The sequence below is a fragment of the Hyla sarda genome, chromosome 3 (assembly GCF_029499605.1).
Source record: "Hyla sarda isolate aHylSar1 chromosome 3, aHylSar1.hap1, whole genome shotgun sequence".
NCBI lineage: Eukaryota > Metazoa > Chordata > Amphibia > Anura > Hylidae > Hyla > Hyla sarda.
The window spans coordinates 351,183,895-351,200,529 of record NC_079191.1 but is presented as its reverse complement, the minus strand read 5'-3'; the positions used below and the strand labels follow the sequence as shown (position 1 = coordinate 351,200,529).

The 16,635-nt window shown below is 43.4% G+C and overlaps 1 protein-coding gene across 2 annotated transcripts in view; it reads left to right on the top strand.

Moving 5' to 3' along the window:
• NPHP1 (nephrocystin 1) overlaps positions 1–16,635 on the top strand; it is a 102,176-nt gene that overhangs the window by 73,974 nt on the left and 11,567 nt on the right. Inside the window, exons 17-20 of one of the 2 annotated variants that reach the window (XM_056567544.1) lie at positions 7,114–7,190; positions 7,901–8,000; positions 8,197–8,309; positions 12,655–12,728. In XM_056567544.1, coding sequence (XP_056423519.1) covers positions 7,114–7,190; positions 7,901–8,000; positions 8,197–8,309; positions 12,655–12,728 — 364 coding nt within the window. Of the gene's footprint in view, positions 1–7,113; positions 7,191–7,900; positions 8,001–8,196; positions 8,310–12,654; positions 12,824–16,635 lie in introns of both variants that reach the window. The other variant, XM_056567545.1, reaches the window with a different exon arrangement.

The window sequence follows — 16,635 nt, the reverse complement described above, 5'->3', positions numbered from 1 at the left end:
AATATGGACGTATCAATAATTTCGGTTCACATAAGCGAAAAAGCAATGGCGGTCAGTCCCTAGAATTAAAAAGGAGACGTCACAAAAAGGAGACCTTGTCCCCGCCCCACTTCAATACATTGAGAGGCAGTGACGAAGTGCTGAACAATGGGTAGAGGAAATCCAAGGTTCCTACTTTGCTTCAAACATCGTGACAACATCATCCCTGATAGCGGGCAACTTTTCATTAAGCATGATAAGATTAACCCTATCTATTACTCTTGTATAGTCTAGAAATGACTGCTTCCATTGTGAAGCAATATAAATGCGAGCTGCCATTAAGACAAATTGTGTAAAACTAAAGGTTTTATATGGCATCCTACTCGGCTTATAAAACATAGAGAGAAGGCCAGGTGTGAGGGGTCTGTAGAGAAGATAGGCTTCGAAGAATGTAGGACGAGGAGGTACGCAGGTGATAAAAAGAGAATATTTGACTAGCTCTAAACACCTCCCTATTGGGCAAATCATACCTAGTTCGAAGAGAAGTTAATGAGTGGAGGACTGGGCCATAAGTAAGGTTGTGCAACCGAAGAAGTTTCTTCTCTATCAACCACTGATATAGGGGCCAGGGGAGAAGAGCGTGTTAGAAAGAAATGGAAGCAGGGGAGAGACAGAAGATTGCAAGGTGAACTTAAAGCGAACCTGATGCCAGAGAGAAAGGGAGTATAGACCCACCTGCGCTGAGGTTGGTACCAGTGTAGCCACCGGGCAAGAGGTCCATGAGTGCCTCATAGGAATAGGGTAAAAGTAGGGAGTTTTCTAGAGGAGTCCACCTTGGGACCCCTGCCTTTGCGTTAATGAGAGCCAACTGAGCTACTCGTGCTGCATAATAATATTTGAGAAAATGGGGGACAGATAGGCCTCCCAATTTCTTATTATAGTGCATCATTGTTCGTGATATACGTGGACGTTTATAGGCCCAGACATAAGGAAAATCTTCTCTTGTAGTGCCTCTAGATCTCGTTTAGTTACAGGAATAGGGAGTGAACAAAACAAGTAGAGCAATCTTGGCAAAATGACCATTTTTATGACATTGACCCTGCTCAGCCAGCTCTGCCTAATATACCGCCGTGTAATTAACCCCATAGAGGGACTGTAGAGAAGGGGTCAGCTTGACCCCCAAGTAAGGGAGGCCATACGTAGAATCCTTAAAGTTAAAGGTATAGGCAATAGATTGTTGAATAGGGAGTGAGACATTACAGTAGAGTATCTTGGATTTCGTAAAATTTACACGCAGCCCCTACTGCAAGGTGGAGTCATCAAGAAGTTTAAAAAGGTTTGGTAATGATGCAAGTGGATTTGTGAGGGTCAACAAAAGGTAATCTACGAAGAGGTTTACCTTTATACACAGACGAGCCAGTCGTTGTACCACTTATATAAGGGTGGTCCTGATCAGCTGCACCAAAGGCTCCATCACTAAGGCAAAAGAGGCCGGTGACAAGGGACAGCCCTGTCGCGTTCCACGCCTCACCAATATGGCGTGCGGAGACGTGGAAGGCAACTTCAAATATGCAGTCGGGGTCGAGTATAAATGAGATAGGATTCGGATAAAAGAAACCGAAAATCCAAATTTGGACAAGGTTGCTGTTACGCCGAGCGCTCCGGGTCCCTGCTCCTCCCCGGAGCGCTCGCGGCGTTCCTCTCTCTGCAGCGCCCTGGTCAGACCCGCTGACCGGGAGCGCTGCACTGACATTGCCGGCGGGGATGCGATTCGCATAGCGGGACGCGCCCGCTCGCAAATCGCATCCCAAGTCACTTACCTGTCCCGGCCCCCGGCTGTCATGTCCTGGCGCGCGCGGCTCCGCTCCTTAGGGCGCGCGCGCCAGCTCTCTAAGATTTAAAGGGCCAGTGCACCAATGATTGGTGCCTGGCCCAATTAGCCTAATTAGCTTCCACCTGCTCCCTGGCTATAATACCTCACTTCCCCTGCACTCCCTTACCGGATCTTGTTGCCTTGTGCCAGTGAAAGCTTTTAGTGTTGTCCAAAGCCTGTGTTTCCAGATCTTCTGCTATCCATATTGACTACCTTGCCGCCTGCCCCGACCTTCTGCTACGTCTGACCTTGCCTCTGCCTAGTCCTTTTGTCCCACGCCTTCTCAGCAGTCAGCGAGGTTGAGCAGTTGCCAATGGATACGACCTGGTTGCTACCGCCGCAGCAAGACCATCCCGCTTTGCGGCGGGCTCTGGTGAATACCAGTAGCATCTTAGAACCGGTCCACCGGCACGGTCCACGCCAATCCCTCGCTGACACAGAGGATCCACAACCAGCTAGCCGAATCGTGACAGTTGCGAATAGGTAAGGCCAAAGACATACAATCAAATGCCTTTTCTATGTCCAAGGCCAGAACCACCAGGGGGGGTAGACGTTGACCCAGCCCAGTGTATCTGATCCAGGACCTTCCGAATGTTGTCCGGGGCCTGGTGGCCAGAAACAAATCCCACCTGGTCCTGGTGTACCAGACCCGGGAGACATGGATTAAGGCGGGAAACCATAATGGATGCTAGAAGCTTAGCATCCATGTTGAGGAGTGAAATCGGGTGATAATTGGCAGTATGTAAGAAATCTCGGTTGGGCTTGGGGAGAACTGTCACTAGTGCATTCAGATATTCCAGAGGGAGACTAAGAGCGCAGGTTATTATAGAAAGCTACAAGGTGGGGGGCTAGTAACGGGCAAAATTTTTTATAGTAAGCCGCCATCAGGCCATCGGCCCGGGGGACTTTCCAATACCTCTTCAAGGGTGAAGAGGGCATTTAGGTACTCTCTGGTTTCAGAAGATAAAGTTGGAAGAGTGACGGAGGAGAGAAAGGCAGAATGTGAATCAGAATATGAAGCAGAGGGGGTAGGTGCAGAATAAAGTTGTGAATAGTAGGAGTGAAAAGCGGAATAGATCTTATCAGGGTTTTGAAGAACAGAGACTGGGACGCAACTGTAGACTATGTACCCTATTAAACTATGTTGTTTTTTTTGAGCATAGCTGCTACGAAGACGGGCAGGCTTATTGACAAAATTTGCTTTTGTCCAATGCACCGCCTTTTCTACTGCAGTGGACATTAGTGCATTCAATTGCGTCTGGGTCTCCTTAAGGGCTCTATGAAGGTAAAGGGAGGGGTCTTGCTGATGAGCATAGGTAAGTCTCTGCAATTTAGATTCTAAAGCAGCTTGCATTTTTGTTCGATCATGTTTGATGCCTGTAGCTAAATATATGATTCGTCCACGAATGTAAGATTTGTGGGCCAACCATATCCATTCAGGCGCAGTAGTAGAGTCAGCATTGAGGGTAAAGTAGGACGTAAGGTCGGAGCCCAATTGCTGCTGGACCCAAGGCATGGTCAGCAGGGAGTTGTTTAAGCGACATAAAATTAAATGCTGCACACACCATGTCATGGTCTGACCACGCCGACGGGACATGACGTGCATAGAGGAGAGAAGGCAATGCCCTGGTGGTTGTCAACACCCAGTCAATCCTGGTGTAATTGCATTGAGCTGGGGAATAATAAGAATAACCTGTAGCCGTTCCATTGTGCTAGCGCCAAACGTCCGCCAGACAATGATCTACAAAGAGTTGTTGTAACAAACGCTGTTGAGCCCCTGACCTGCGAAACGGGGCCAGGTTAGAGCGATCTAGCTTACCATTATATATCATATTAAAATCGCCCGCCCAAATCAATGTATCGAATGTCAGGGACCAAAAAATCTGAAAGTGGCATCCGTTGGTGCGTATGTCTTAACTAAACGCAAAACCTTATCATATAGGGTACCCAGTAGTATTAGGAAACGCCTCTTGGGATCTACGTGTTCCTGCTGTACAGAAAAAGGAAATTAATTGTGCAGTAGTGTTATAACCCCTCTATATTTAGATGTAAACGAAGAACAGTAAAATCTATTATATGACCTATGTAAAAAGGAAGGTTTATACGTCAATGTGAAATACGTCTCCTGTAAACACAGTACCTCTGGGTGCAATTTAGTGTAATCATGAAAAGCCTTACTTCTTTTGGCAGGGGAATTAAATCCCTGAAAATTGTGAGTCAATACCTTAGCAATTGAACAGGTGATAGAACATGCTACAATACAACAGTAAAATAATAGGAGAGTGCACCCATAACATAAACGAGGGACTGACCACCATATATAATATATACCAAGATTGAAATGCTGCTGACATTCAATCCAGTAGTGTACCTGCAAAAACGAAAAAAAAAAAAAACAGAACATAAGCAGATCCATTGTATAGGAAAGACGGGTGGCCGTGATAAGTCGTCCGACATTCTTCCTAGGCCCCAAGGAGGGGTATAGGAGCGCAGTGTTGTGGACCTGTGGCAAGCCTCATAAAGATGGAATGCGGGAATGCTCAACAGGCCGCCCGTGAGGGCAGGGGAAAAAGAGGTGCAGTCCAGCCACATGTCCAGGTTAACAAGCACTGCATGTCATTAGGTAAACATAAAAACAAGCAACCTACGTTGCAGAAAACAGGATAACGTCCCAACTCAAGCAAAAAATTAGGTATAGCAAGTGGAGAACAGCTTTCAAGGAGGGAGAGGGTCCACCGAAGGAGGGCGTGATGAACGCCTATCTTTGCCAACTGTTATCCAGGTGCGTATCAGGCGACCAGTGCGCTGTGGGAGATCCGCCAGTTTAATGTGTGCTTGGGCAAGAACATTATTGGCCTCAGTAAGGGTACGAACTGTGTGAGTGCGACCATTAATTTGGAGGGAAAGGGAGAAGGGGAAACCCCATCTATAGTGCACCCCTTCTCGCTGCAGTACTATGGGGACTGTTCAAAAGTCCCGGCGCCTGGCCAGTGGGGAGGGGGCCAGCTCAGTATAGATATGTACTGAGGGGTGGACTCCCAGGAGCGCAGGATTTCTAGCAGCTTGCAAGATCATATCTCTTATCTCTATGAACCATAGGAAGAGGCAGAAAGGTAAAACCCAATATAGTTGATACAAACGGCATACACTTAATGGACATGATGGAGCATTTAAAAAAAAAAATTGTGTTAAAGATAGTCCTAATAGTAACATAGTACACTTAAACGGGTTGTCCAGTAATAGGAACATGGAGCCAGGGTGGTTTTTCCCATTAAAATATATATATATATATATATATATATATATATATATATATATATATACTGTATTTGTAAATTAGAATTTACACCTCCCCTCGCCTATGTGCCTTCTTTCTTTTGCCCTGTTGCCCTTGCTTACACCCGTCTTATGGCATCCACTGAGAAGATGAGACATACTCAGTGCAACTGCATATTGCTCTCTCTACTGTGTATGTGAGCAAGGGGATTGTGGGAAAGAGTATGCTCTGCTGCCTGACAGTACAGTGATGTAAGGCATGTTAGCTATAAAAAAAAATTAAATAAAAAAAAAAACTCTAAATTTTTACTCCTTTACATATATTTACATACACAGTCATGGCCGTAAATGTTGGCACCCCTGAAATTTTTCTATAAAATGAAGTATTTCTCACAGAAAAGGATTGCAGTATATAACGTGTTTTTCTATACACATGTTTACTCCCTTTGTGTGTATTGGAACTAAACCAAAAAGGGAGGAAAAAAAGAAAATTGGACATAATGTCACACCAAACTCCAAAAATGGGCTGGACAAAATTGGCACCCTTTCAAAATTGTGGAATAAGATTGTGTAAATAAGATTGTTTGTTTCAAGCATGTGTAAATAAGATTATTTCAAGCATGTGTAAATAAGATTGTTTCAAGCATGTGATACTCCTTTAAACTCACCTGGGGCAAGTAACAGGTGTGGGCAATATAAAAATCACACCTGAAGGCAGAAAAAAAGGAGAGAAGTTCACTTAGTCTTTTCATTGTGTGGACAACAGAAAGAGAAGAGAACTGTCTGAGGACTTGAGAACCAAAATTGTGGCATAATATCAACAATATCAAGTCCATCTCTAGAGCTCTAGATTTGCCTTTGTCCACAGTGCGCAACATTATCAAGAAGTTTTCAACCCATGGCACTGTAGCTAATCTCTCTGGGCGTGGACGGAAGACGAAAATTGATGAAAGGTGTCAACGCAGAATAGTCCGGATGGTGGATAAGCAACCCCAAACAAGTTCCAAAGATATTCAAGCTGTCCTGCAGGCTCAGGGAGCATCAGTGTCAGCACAAACTATCCGTCGACATTTAAATTAAATGAAACGCTATGGCAGGAGACCCAGGAGGACCCCACTGCTGACACAGACATAAAAAATCAAGACTACATTTTGCCAAAACTTGAGTAAGTCAAAATCCTTCTGGGAAAACATCTTGTGGACAGATGAGACCAAGATAGAGCTTTTTGGTAAAGCACATCATTCTACTGTTTACCGAAAATGGAATGAGGCCTACAAAGAAAAGAACACAGTACCTACAGTGAAATATGGTGGAGGTTCAATGATGTTTTGGGGTTGTTTTGCTGCCTCTGGAACTGGGCGCCTTGAATGTGTGCAAGACATCATGAACAGCCCAATGTCAGAAAGCTGGGTTTGCGTCCAAGATCTTGGGTCTTCCAGCAGGACAATGACCCCAAACATACATCAAAAAGCCCCCAGAAATGGATGGCAACAAAGTGCTGGAGAGTTCTGAAGTGGCAGCAATGAGTCCAGATCAAAATCCAAGTGAACACTGGTGGAGAGATCTTAAAATTGTTGCAATCCTTTTCTGCGAGAAATACTTTATTTTCTTGAAAAATTTCAGGGGTTCTAACATTTACGGTCATCACTATATATACCCTTTTAAATTTGAATTTAAAAAGTTTAGTACTTTACAAATAATAATATAGGTTCAAAGGTCACAGAAAACGTTTAAACTTTAGCACTTTGGTGCAGTTTTCAAGCTGCATATTTGTGTGAAAACTTCATTTTGATTGTATTTACATATTGTTTTTTTTATTTATTTTATTTTTTGTTTTTTTGGAACGTTGTGGTAAACTTTACAGCATGTGCTCTGTTATATCGTTTACTTGTCCCTTGTGCTATTTTGTAGGACATGGTGAGTAATATGTTTATTCTCTGTTATTATTATTATTAGTTTATTCTGTGTTCTTAATTTCTGTTTAGGACCTATGAACTGCCATTAAATGGTGGAACTCCATATGAACGAGGAGTAGAAGTTGATCCCTCTATTTCAAGACGAGGTATAACAATATCTCCAGGATTTTTACTCAAGTCCCAAGACCTAGAACAGTGTTTCTCAAGCACGGCCCTCAAGTACCCTCAACAGGTCATGTTTTCTTGATTCCCTTAGTCTTTCACAAATGATATAACTGTGGTGATGCCTGATTCACTGACCAAATGATATCACCTGTGAAACACTAAGGAAATCCAGAAAACATGCCCTGTTCGAGGGACTTGAGGACTGCGCTTGAGAAACACTTAACTAGAGGGGTTTTCTAGGCAAACATAATACTTTCTAACTGCCTTGCTGTGCATTAAAAATAAAAAAAGGTGCTATACTTGCTTTGCTTTTCTCCCCCACCACTGCTAGATCTTTCTCTCCTTGTTGTGGTCATGGTTTTTTCTCCTTGCGTTGATGTTTTGCTCCTGCACAGTGAAATGTCATTGGAAGGAGAAAGAACAAGCCAGCCGCTGGGATCGGAAGATGGGACAGTGGGAACAGGGGAGGTAAGCATAGCTGTTTTATGTTTTTAATGTGCTGTGAGGCAGATTACAGAGTATTGTCTTTACTCAGAAAGCCCATTTTACATAATATGAAAAAAATTATAATAAAAATATGTTTCTACAAATAAATAAGAATGGTGTATTACATCTTGCAGAAATCTGTCATATACGATTGTTTCCTGAAAACAATGGAATTAAAACATGTAATTTCTATTTTATTCCCCAGCAACCAGCGGTGTCTTTCATCAAATAATAACACAGAGAAGGCAACCCCGGCTTCTAGTTAAAATTAGGTCACTGAATAGAAGCAGAAGGGAAATGTTAAAGTAAGTGCATAACACATTGAGTAAAAATTTGGATAGAAAAGACCTGGAGGTTTGAGACCACATTGCTTATTTATATGCAGTATGTGCGTGTCCAAAAAGAGATATACAGACATATAGTTTTATGCAAAAAAAATAGTCCGCAAAAATGTTTTAAATCCCATGAGCAAACCTATTCAGCAACTTGTGTTTCTTGCAGTCTGCTACCAGAGACGTTGGTTGGCAGTATGTGCCACGTTCCTTTGTTGGTTTTCTACCGCCAAATTCTCGGTGATGTACTTCTAAAAGAAAGAACAAGTATTCAGAGCACAGGTACAATCACACATCTTGTGTTGCCCTAAAACACCTTTTTTATATTCAGTAAATATTTGTGTATCCAGTGTGGGTATTAAAGTTGGCTTTACTATGGTAACATGTCACTGCTGCAGTCAGCAATTGGCTGCTATGGTCATGTGGTGCTTTAAAACACACCATTGTGCTCTGGTGACAAAAAAGCAATGGTGACTGCTGGTGTTGGGATGGTGCTGTATTTCTGCTTGAAGACATTGCATATAATTTTTATAAGTTAAAATAATAACAATCAATATAACTTGCGGCCACTCTACTATGCCAATGTGTTATGGGGCAAAGTTGCTGGTACTCTGAAACGTAGCCTGCAACCATGTTCTGATTAGAAACAGAATGATGGTTACTGGTATTGAAGCATTAAAGGAAATATCCAGCGCAAAATAACGTATCCCCTATCCAAAGGATAGGGGATAAGTTATAGATCGCGGGGGGTCCGAGCGCTGGGGCCCCCGGGATCTCCTGGACAGGGCCGCAGCCGTCTGCCGGAAGTGAAGTTTCGTCCCCGGCAGAAAGCCGCGGCAGACACTCCCCCTCCATGTATCTCTATGGGATTCATGGAGGGGGCGTGTTGGCCGCCGCGTCATGCGGGGACGGAACACCCCCTTTCCTGTATATTGCCGCGGCCCCGTACCGAAGATCCCGGGGGGCCCCAGCGCTCGGACCCCCCCACGATCTATAACTTATCCCCTATCCTTCGGATAGGGGATAATTTATTTTGCAATATAGATGTCCTTTAAGGCTGTCTTTAGTTTGGGTGCACTGTGATAGGCTGTGTTATGGGGTGCTTTGTGGCTAGCACAAATATGGGAGCTTTGTGGATGTCATTTGCATGGGAGTATTGTCACTTTGACTTGCAGGTGGAGGTGGGGGACTGCTCCCTTCATTCTTACATGACTTCTATTAGAAATGATCACAGGGGGGAAAGAAAAATATAAGTGCTAATAAAACATAGCTTTTAATATATAGTTTAAAACACACTGATTAAACAAAGTGATGTATAGATAAGTGACAGGGCAAAATTGTCAGCCCTGTAACTCAAGATAGACACTAACAAGGCTGTTAAAATTGCATGTGTAGGGATTGCCCCACAGATGCAAAAGCCAAATTCAATTGTATGCTGATATTAGATAATTAGATAGAACTACTAGCTATGCCCAACGCGTTTCAGCACATTATTACATGTGACCTCATCAGGGGCTAACTGGCATAGAACAATACAGTCATTGCATATGATAATTAATATAGGGGTAGCTTGATACAATAGCGACCCCTGAGAAGAGGGTGCTGGATGTCATGCTCTATACAGCATATAGATGACAGGACCCGGACGCAACCTGCAAGGAAGCACATAAAGACAATGGTCCTCAGTAAACATATCGTTACCGTAAAAAGTAGGGTACCTGTAAAGCAAAAAAGATAGCTACTCACGGTTATGGCGTCTATCTGGGATAAATCCTAACGATGTGTGTATAACCCGCAGTGGCGGGGAGCCTAGCATACAAGCCGGCTGCTAACACACATGTCAGAAGAGAGCGGCGTCTGACGACTTATCCGCTTCCGGTCTGGGTGGGCGTGGCCCGGCTAACAACGCCGTCTCCATGCCAGCGCCAAACACTGGAGAGCGCGTCATCCGTCCCGCTGATCTCGCGGGGCGGTAGCACGGGCCTAATTAACCCCATCCAACCCGAAGGTAAGCCAGTTACAATGTCTAATGATTAGACTAGTGAAGAAATTAGCTTCGTATGGCAGCCCAAAAATACACTCTGGATCTATAGATTAGAGTAGGCGGGGACCTAGCCAGACAATCATATATACTGAATCAGATATTAGACATTAAATAATGTATAATAGGGGGACAGTATATAAAATAGCACATCCGGATAGTACCAATCAAAATAAAATAAAAATTTTTATAATTAGGAGTAAACAGGCTAGGAATCAGAGACCAAAAATTACACAGAGAGAGATCACGGATATAAATAACCAGTAGCAACTCTGGTAAATTACGAAAGATATTGGGTAATAATACGTGATACCCTGATAATGGGGTATCCGTATCCAGGGTGTCCGAAGGGTATTGGGAAGTACGGGGGGCCCTAATTAAGAAAGGGGGAGGGGCAAAGGCAGGGGCCTAGTGAGTCTATAGATATACCTAGGCATCCCTATACTAAGCCCTATGCCTAGGCGGGGTGGCCGCCCTAAAAAGGGCGGTCCTGCTCTGGAACCTAAGCCTAGTATACCCTAATAATCCCTAACTAGGGGGTGTACTAGCTAATTGGCTGACTACAGCCACCCCTAGCTACCTAACAAAACACCCCTAGATAAAATACCCTTACGGGCACTCTTAAAGAAAACTCCCATAGCAGAGTAGCTCATTCAATCCTTTTGGTGTGACAGTTTCTAGATTAAAGATCCAGCGTGCTTCACGCTGTAAAAGAAGCTTGTCTAGATCCCCACCTCGAGAAGATGGATTCATTTTTTCAATTCCAAAAATTGTCATGCCCTTAGTGTCCCCACCATGTATCTCATTAACATGCCTAGCCAGAGCAGTGTCTCTCTTATTTCTAATGTCGCCTATGTGCTCAAGCACCCTTCGACGTAATTCTCTGATAGTCTTACCTACGTACATCAGGGTGCATGAGTACACAGCGACATAGACAACTGCCCTGGTACTGCAATTAATGAACTCTTTGATCTTGAATAGTTTGTTAGAAATTGTGATGGTAACACTTTCTGTCTTTTTCATAAAGGGACATGCCCGGTCTTTCGGAAGGCCACTGCTACTATTTGTATAATCCTTGGGAGTTGTTTATACCAGGTAGTGGACACCATTACCTGTCCACAAGATTATTATGACTTATATTAGCCAAACAGCGCATTATATTTTGTGCCATTTGGACTAATAGAATAGTCGACGAATCCTCTTACTGTATATCCACCGTAGCATAATGATAGAGCCACTCTAAGGTTCTGTAGTGACAGAGTTTCCTGTTCTGTCCCCATAGCAGTCATCTACACTGCGAGACCTAGCATAATGTTATGTTATTCTACAGGGCTGGGGCTGGCACTGGAGACGGCAGCTATAGGGATGACAGTGAAACATCTGTTGCCATTCCTTGCTTCGGCTGTCTTCTTTTTGTCTTATCCACCATATCTTACATGTGAAGTGATAAAAGTCTAAATTTATATTACATGTCAGTGCCATCACTTTTTGATTTTTCTTATCAATTTGAAAAATGCACAGTGCTGTACAATATTCTTTTTTTTTTCTTTCTTCGACCACACCATTAGATGTACAATGCATGCACCAATAAAGAGTTAACAGTCCAGGCAACATCTTTACAATATGCACCTGCACAGTTTAGGTAGCTGTTCCCATTGTAGCCTCACTTTCCTGTTTTGGGTCCAGTATTTGCCAAAAAAATATCATCACTGCCAAAAGTTTACAAGTTTCCCTACAAAATGCCATTATTTGTTTTTGCTCCTAACAGGACAATCGAGGAATAACTATCCCAGTTATTCAAGTTTTATGTATATTTAAAGATGTATTTAGTTAATTACCCATGTGTGCTGTATGATATAACCATGTATATTTATATCTGGTAAGACTGTTGTTGTCATTGTCAGATAATCTAATATCTTATCAGTGTTCCTTGTTTACTTGCTACCCTTTTTTTTTTTTTCATTTCTGCTTAAAGGGGTATTCCGAGCAAAAATATTTTATCCCCTATCCAAAGGATAGGGGATAAGATGTCTGATCGCGGGGGGCCCGCTGCTGAGACCCCCTGTGATCTCCCTGCAGCACCCGCATCCAGTTTCGGAAACCTCCAGGTTTCCGGGACTGGGGATGTGAAGTCACGCCACACCCCCTCCATTCATGTCTATGGGAGGGGGCATGACGGCCGTCACGCCCCCTCCCATAGACATGAATGGAGGGGGCGTGGCGTGACGTCCCCAGTCCCGGAAACCCGGAGGTTTCCGAAAATAGAGACGCAGTCCCCGCATAGAATGCAAGTGCTACAGGGAGATCGCGGGGGGTCTCAGCAGCGGGCCCCCCGCGATCAGACATCTTATCCCCTATCCTTTGGATAGGGGATAAAATATTTTTGCCTGGAATACCCCTTTAAATTGACTATTAGTTGCCCTACAATGGAAATCATGTTTGCAGTTCTGTTCTGCGAAACCTGGCAGCTGTTTCTAAAGTATATAGTCCTTATCATTTTGTTGCATATCATTTTCATAAAGTTATATGGATTTATTTCCACAATGTTCCTTGCTGATCATGTTTTCTGTTTTTAATCTATTTCAGATCTGATTTGCAATCCTTTGCTGGCAACTTTTCCCAGACTTGTGGAGCAGCCTGATGTTGTGGATGCTTTAAGGGTCAGTAAGTCATTTACATACGCAGGATCTTCGTTTTGTGCTCCGTTATATCAATGGAATTGTATCAGACTGCAAGAAGCAGTTATTTCCGAAGTGTAAGGACCGTTTATACTAATCTAATCTTTTCATGTGTCCAGACAGATTTTTATCACTTGGTTGTAACTATGAAGGTTCTGTTATTTTGTTCAACTCATCACTTCATTCAGTTTTATTGCAAGGATAACAAGGAAATAACACTTCTTTGTTCCTTTCATTGTTGGTCATTATTTACAGTCAACACTGCAATTTAATATCAATAAATATCAGAACATTTCATTAATCCGGTGTTAGTCACACTGCACTAAAGAAAGCTTTCCTTTTGTGTGTGTGTGTATGTATATATATATATATATATATATATATATATATATATACACAAAAATAATGAACTACAGAGAGCACTGTCACTTACTAGCAGTCCCCATATAACGTAATTATGCAACAGCTCCCAGTTTTATTCAGTGGCCAAAGCCACTGTATATTATATACTACTGACAGGGTGGCAAGACGATAGAAGGTACAGGAATAGATATCTACGTATAAAGAAAAATGTACTTGCATGCACTCACCGTCCTCGTAGTAGGGATCTTCACTGACCCTCCGTGCAGCAGGGAGACATTAAATGTGGGTGCTCAGAGGCCTCTGAGCGCCCACATCTAATGTCTCCCTGCGGCACGGAGGGTCCGTGAAGATACCTACTACGAGGACGGTGAGTGCGAGTACTTTTTTCTTTATACGTACATATATATATATATATATATATATATATATATATATGCAAATAAGTAGGTGACGTGATTATGAAACTGATAATATATACAGTCCACCCTGGAAGGCTGATGTGCAGCTCAAGTACTAATATTTATTGCATCATAAAAATAGAAGCTCTTGCAGGACTTGTTTGTGATGTCTTGATGTATTCATAAAGAGACATGCACTATAATTAACTTGTGTATTGTCAGTGGTGTGGCTGTAAGGGTGCACAGGTTGTAGTCACACCCAAAGGGCCCCAAAAGTACTACTATGGTGGTTGTAAGGACTTGGTACAGATTTTCCGTCGTAATTCATGTTATGTGCCTTGCTTTGGTGCACCTAGCCAGCAACTGAAGACCTCCTCCTTGTTAGGACCCCTATACACAATAGAGGAAAGTCAGCGAAACTCAACAAAATTGTTGTGACCAGCAGACTGTCTGTGTTTAGTGTGTGGGGCCTCCTGATTTTCCAACAACTGATGATATCAGGGGGAAAGAAGGATAGAGCATGGTGGACTTCACCTGCCCTATTCTTTTTATTTCTGGGAAATAACCACCGCTTCTGAGCGTTTATGTGTATGGGCAGATCAGAAGAGACAGCTATTACAGGAGAACTCCAGAATATAAAAATTGTCCCCCATACTGCCGGTAGTAAAAAAAATAAAGATGTACATACCTTCCTTCGCTCCCCCGGGGCCTCCGGTAACCGGCTCCGGTCTCTGCCGCAATCCTCTTCCTGGTTGCCGGTGGTCGGCGAGTCATACTGCGCTCAGCCAATCACCGGCCGCAGTGAAGTCCCGACTCGGCCGGCGATAGGCTGAGCGGGAGTGTGAGAACGCTTCAGGACACAAAATTCTTCACTACACCGGCACCTGCTGCCGGGGCCAAAAACGTCACACTGCCGCTCAGCCTATCGCCGGCCGAGCCGGGACTTCGCTGCGGCCGGTGATTGGCTGAGTGCAGTATGACTCGCCGACCACTGGCAACCAGGAAGTGGATCGCGGTAGAGACCGGAGTCGGTTACTGGAGGCCCCGGGGGAGCGAAGAAAGGTATGTACATCTTTATTTTTTTACTGCTGGCAGTATGGGGGACAATTTTTATATTTTGGAGTTCTCCTTTAAAGGGGTACTCTGCTGCTCAGCGTTTGGAACAAAATGTTCCGAACGCTGGAGCCGGTGCAGGGAGCTTGTGAGGTGAAAGCGCCACCCCCTCATGATGTCACGCCCCATCCCATAGATTTGCATTGAGGGGGCGGGGCATGACATAATGAGGGGGCGGGGTTATGACGTCACAAGCTCCCAACTCCAGCGTTCGGAACAGTTTGTTCCAAGTGCTGAGCAGCGGTGTATCCCTTTAAAGTTGTATGGCCAGCTTTAGGCAAGTTTCTAAACAAAATGTGTAACATGCCATCAGTTTTCCCTTGAGACTGCCATTTTCTTTTCTCTTTGGCAGGTTGAAAAAAAGCTGGAGTGAAGCTAATCAGAATACCACTACTGTAGATTCTTATAGGGGTCCGTTTTGGACCGATGGCATCTGTTTTGCTGCTGAATGTATTCCTAAGCCAGAAAGAGTTCTCTTTCTGGCTATGGATTCTGAAAAAAACACATAACTTTTCCATTAATTGTATCCAAATAAACAAAAAACTGACTGGTTACAATAATCATGGGGCACAATAGCAAAATTTGGTTGTGTAGCAAATGGCCTGGCTACAGTTATATGGTAAGATTTAGCATGCACATAACTGTTCATTGTCATTTCATAGCCCCAGCATTCCACCTCTTACCTTCATCTTTTTAAATACCTTTGTAGACGTTACATTCCAGAGAAAAACAATGTATCTATTATTCAGGTCTGCCACAAGGATTTATTTATTTTTTATTCAGATGCGTACTGCACATAAGGCTCTTGGAGCACTGTGAAGTTTTTCATTGTACTTACACCTTTTCGATCATGGTTCTATTTTTACATAAAGATAAATGATACATCCCATAATGCATGGGTCTCAAACTCAAATAATCTGGGGGCCGCTGGAGGTAGAGGCTGGGTAAGGCTGGGTCGCGTAAAGTATTCCACAAGGAATTCTGGGAGCTGATGTTACTAACTACAGTGCTCAGCATGCCTAGATACAGCCTAGGGCTCTGCAGGTAACCCAAAACTACAACTCCCAGCATGTTGCATAATAACCTGTACTGTAGTACTATATAGTGCACCAAGTTGGAAATTGTAGTTTTGGTTAGCTGCATAGCCATAGCCTATATCAGGACATGCTGGGAGTTGCAGTTACTAACTACAACACCCAGCAAGCCCTGATACACCCTATGGCTCTGGAGCTGACCAATACCTATAACTCATGTTGTACCATAACCAAAAAATGTACATCAAACATTTGCGAAAGGCTCGGCATCGCCTTACTCACAAGTAGCACTGTGTGACAGCCTGAAATGGTGCAGAGAGACGCAAACTCCGCTGCGCTTCTCTCCGGTGGGGCCTTGTGACTTTACTGACGTATTTCTTCCTGGTAACAAATGGGCCTGCATGCGGCACACATGTCTGTTACCAGATGCCCCTGTGCTGTTAGTGGGCCTGAGTAAGGCTGGGTTCACACCACGTTTATGCAATACAGTTCCCGTATCAGGTTTTTGATAAAAAAAAAAAAAAAACTGATTCCTCAAAACCTGACTAAACTGTATCAAAACGTGTGTACAAATTTTTATCTGTATATGGTTTGAAAAATGATGTCCGGTTGCATCCGTTTTTATGAAAAAACCGTATACGTTTTTGACTTTTCACTCCATTATGAATAGAGTTTCACATGTTTGATTGAAATTCCAAGGAAAAAAAATTACCAAATCCAAAAACCGTATGGTGAAAAGCGGATGGAACCGTACGCACATACGGTTTGTACGGTTCCCATTGACTCCCATTTAAAAAAAAAACGTATACGGTTTAATACAGTTTTTCACTAGAACCAAAAACCGTGGTAGGCCACGGTTTTCTGTACGGAAAAAAAAAAGTAAAAAACCGTATGGTTTGAAAAACGGAGACAACGTAAACATTATGGTGCATACGGTTTTGAATGGGAAGTCCTTGGGCACGGTTTTCTGTACGGTTGCAT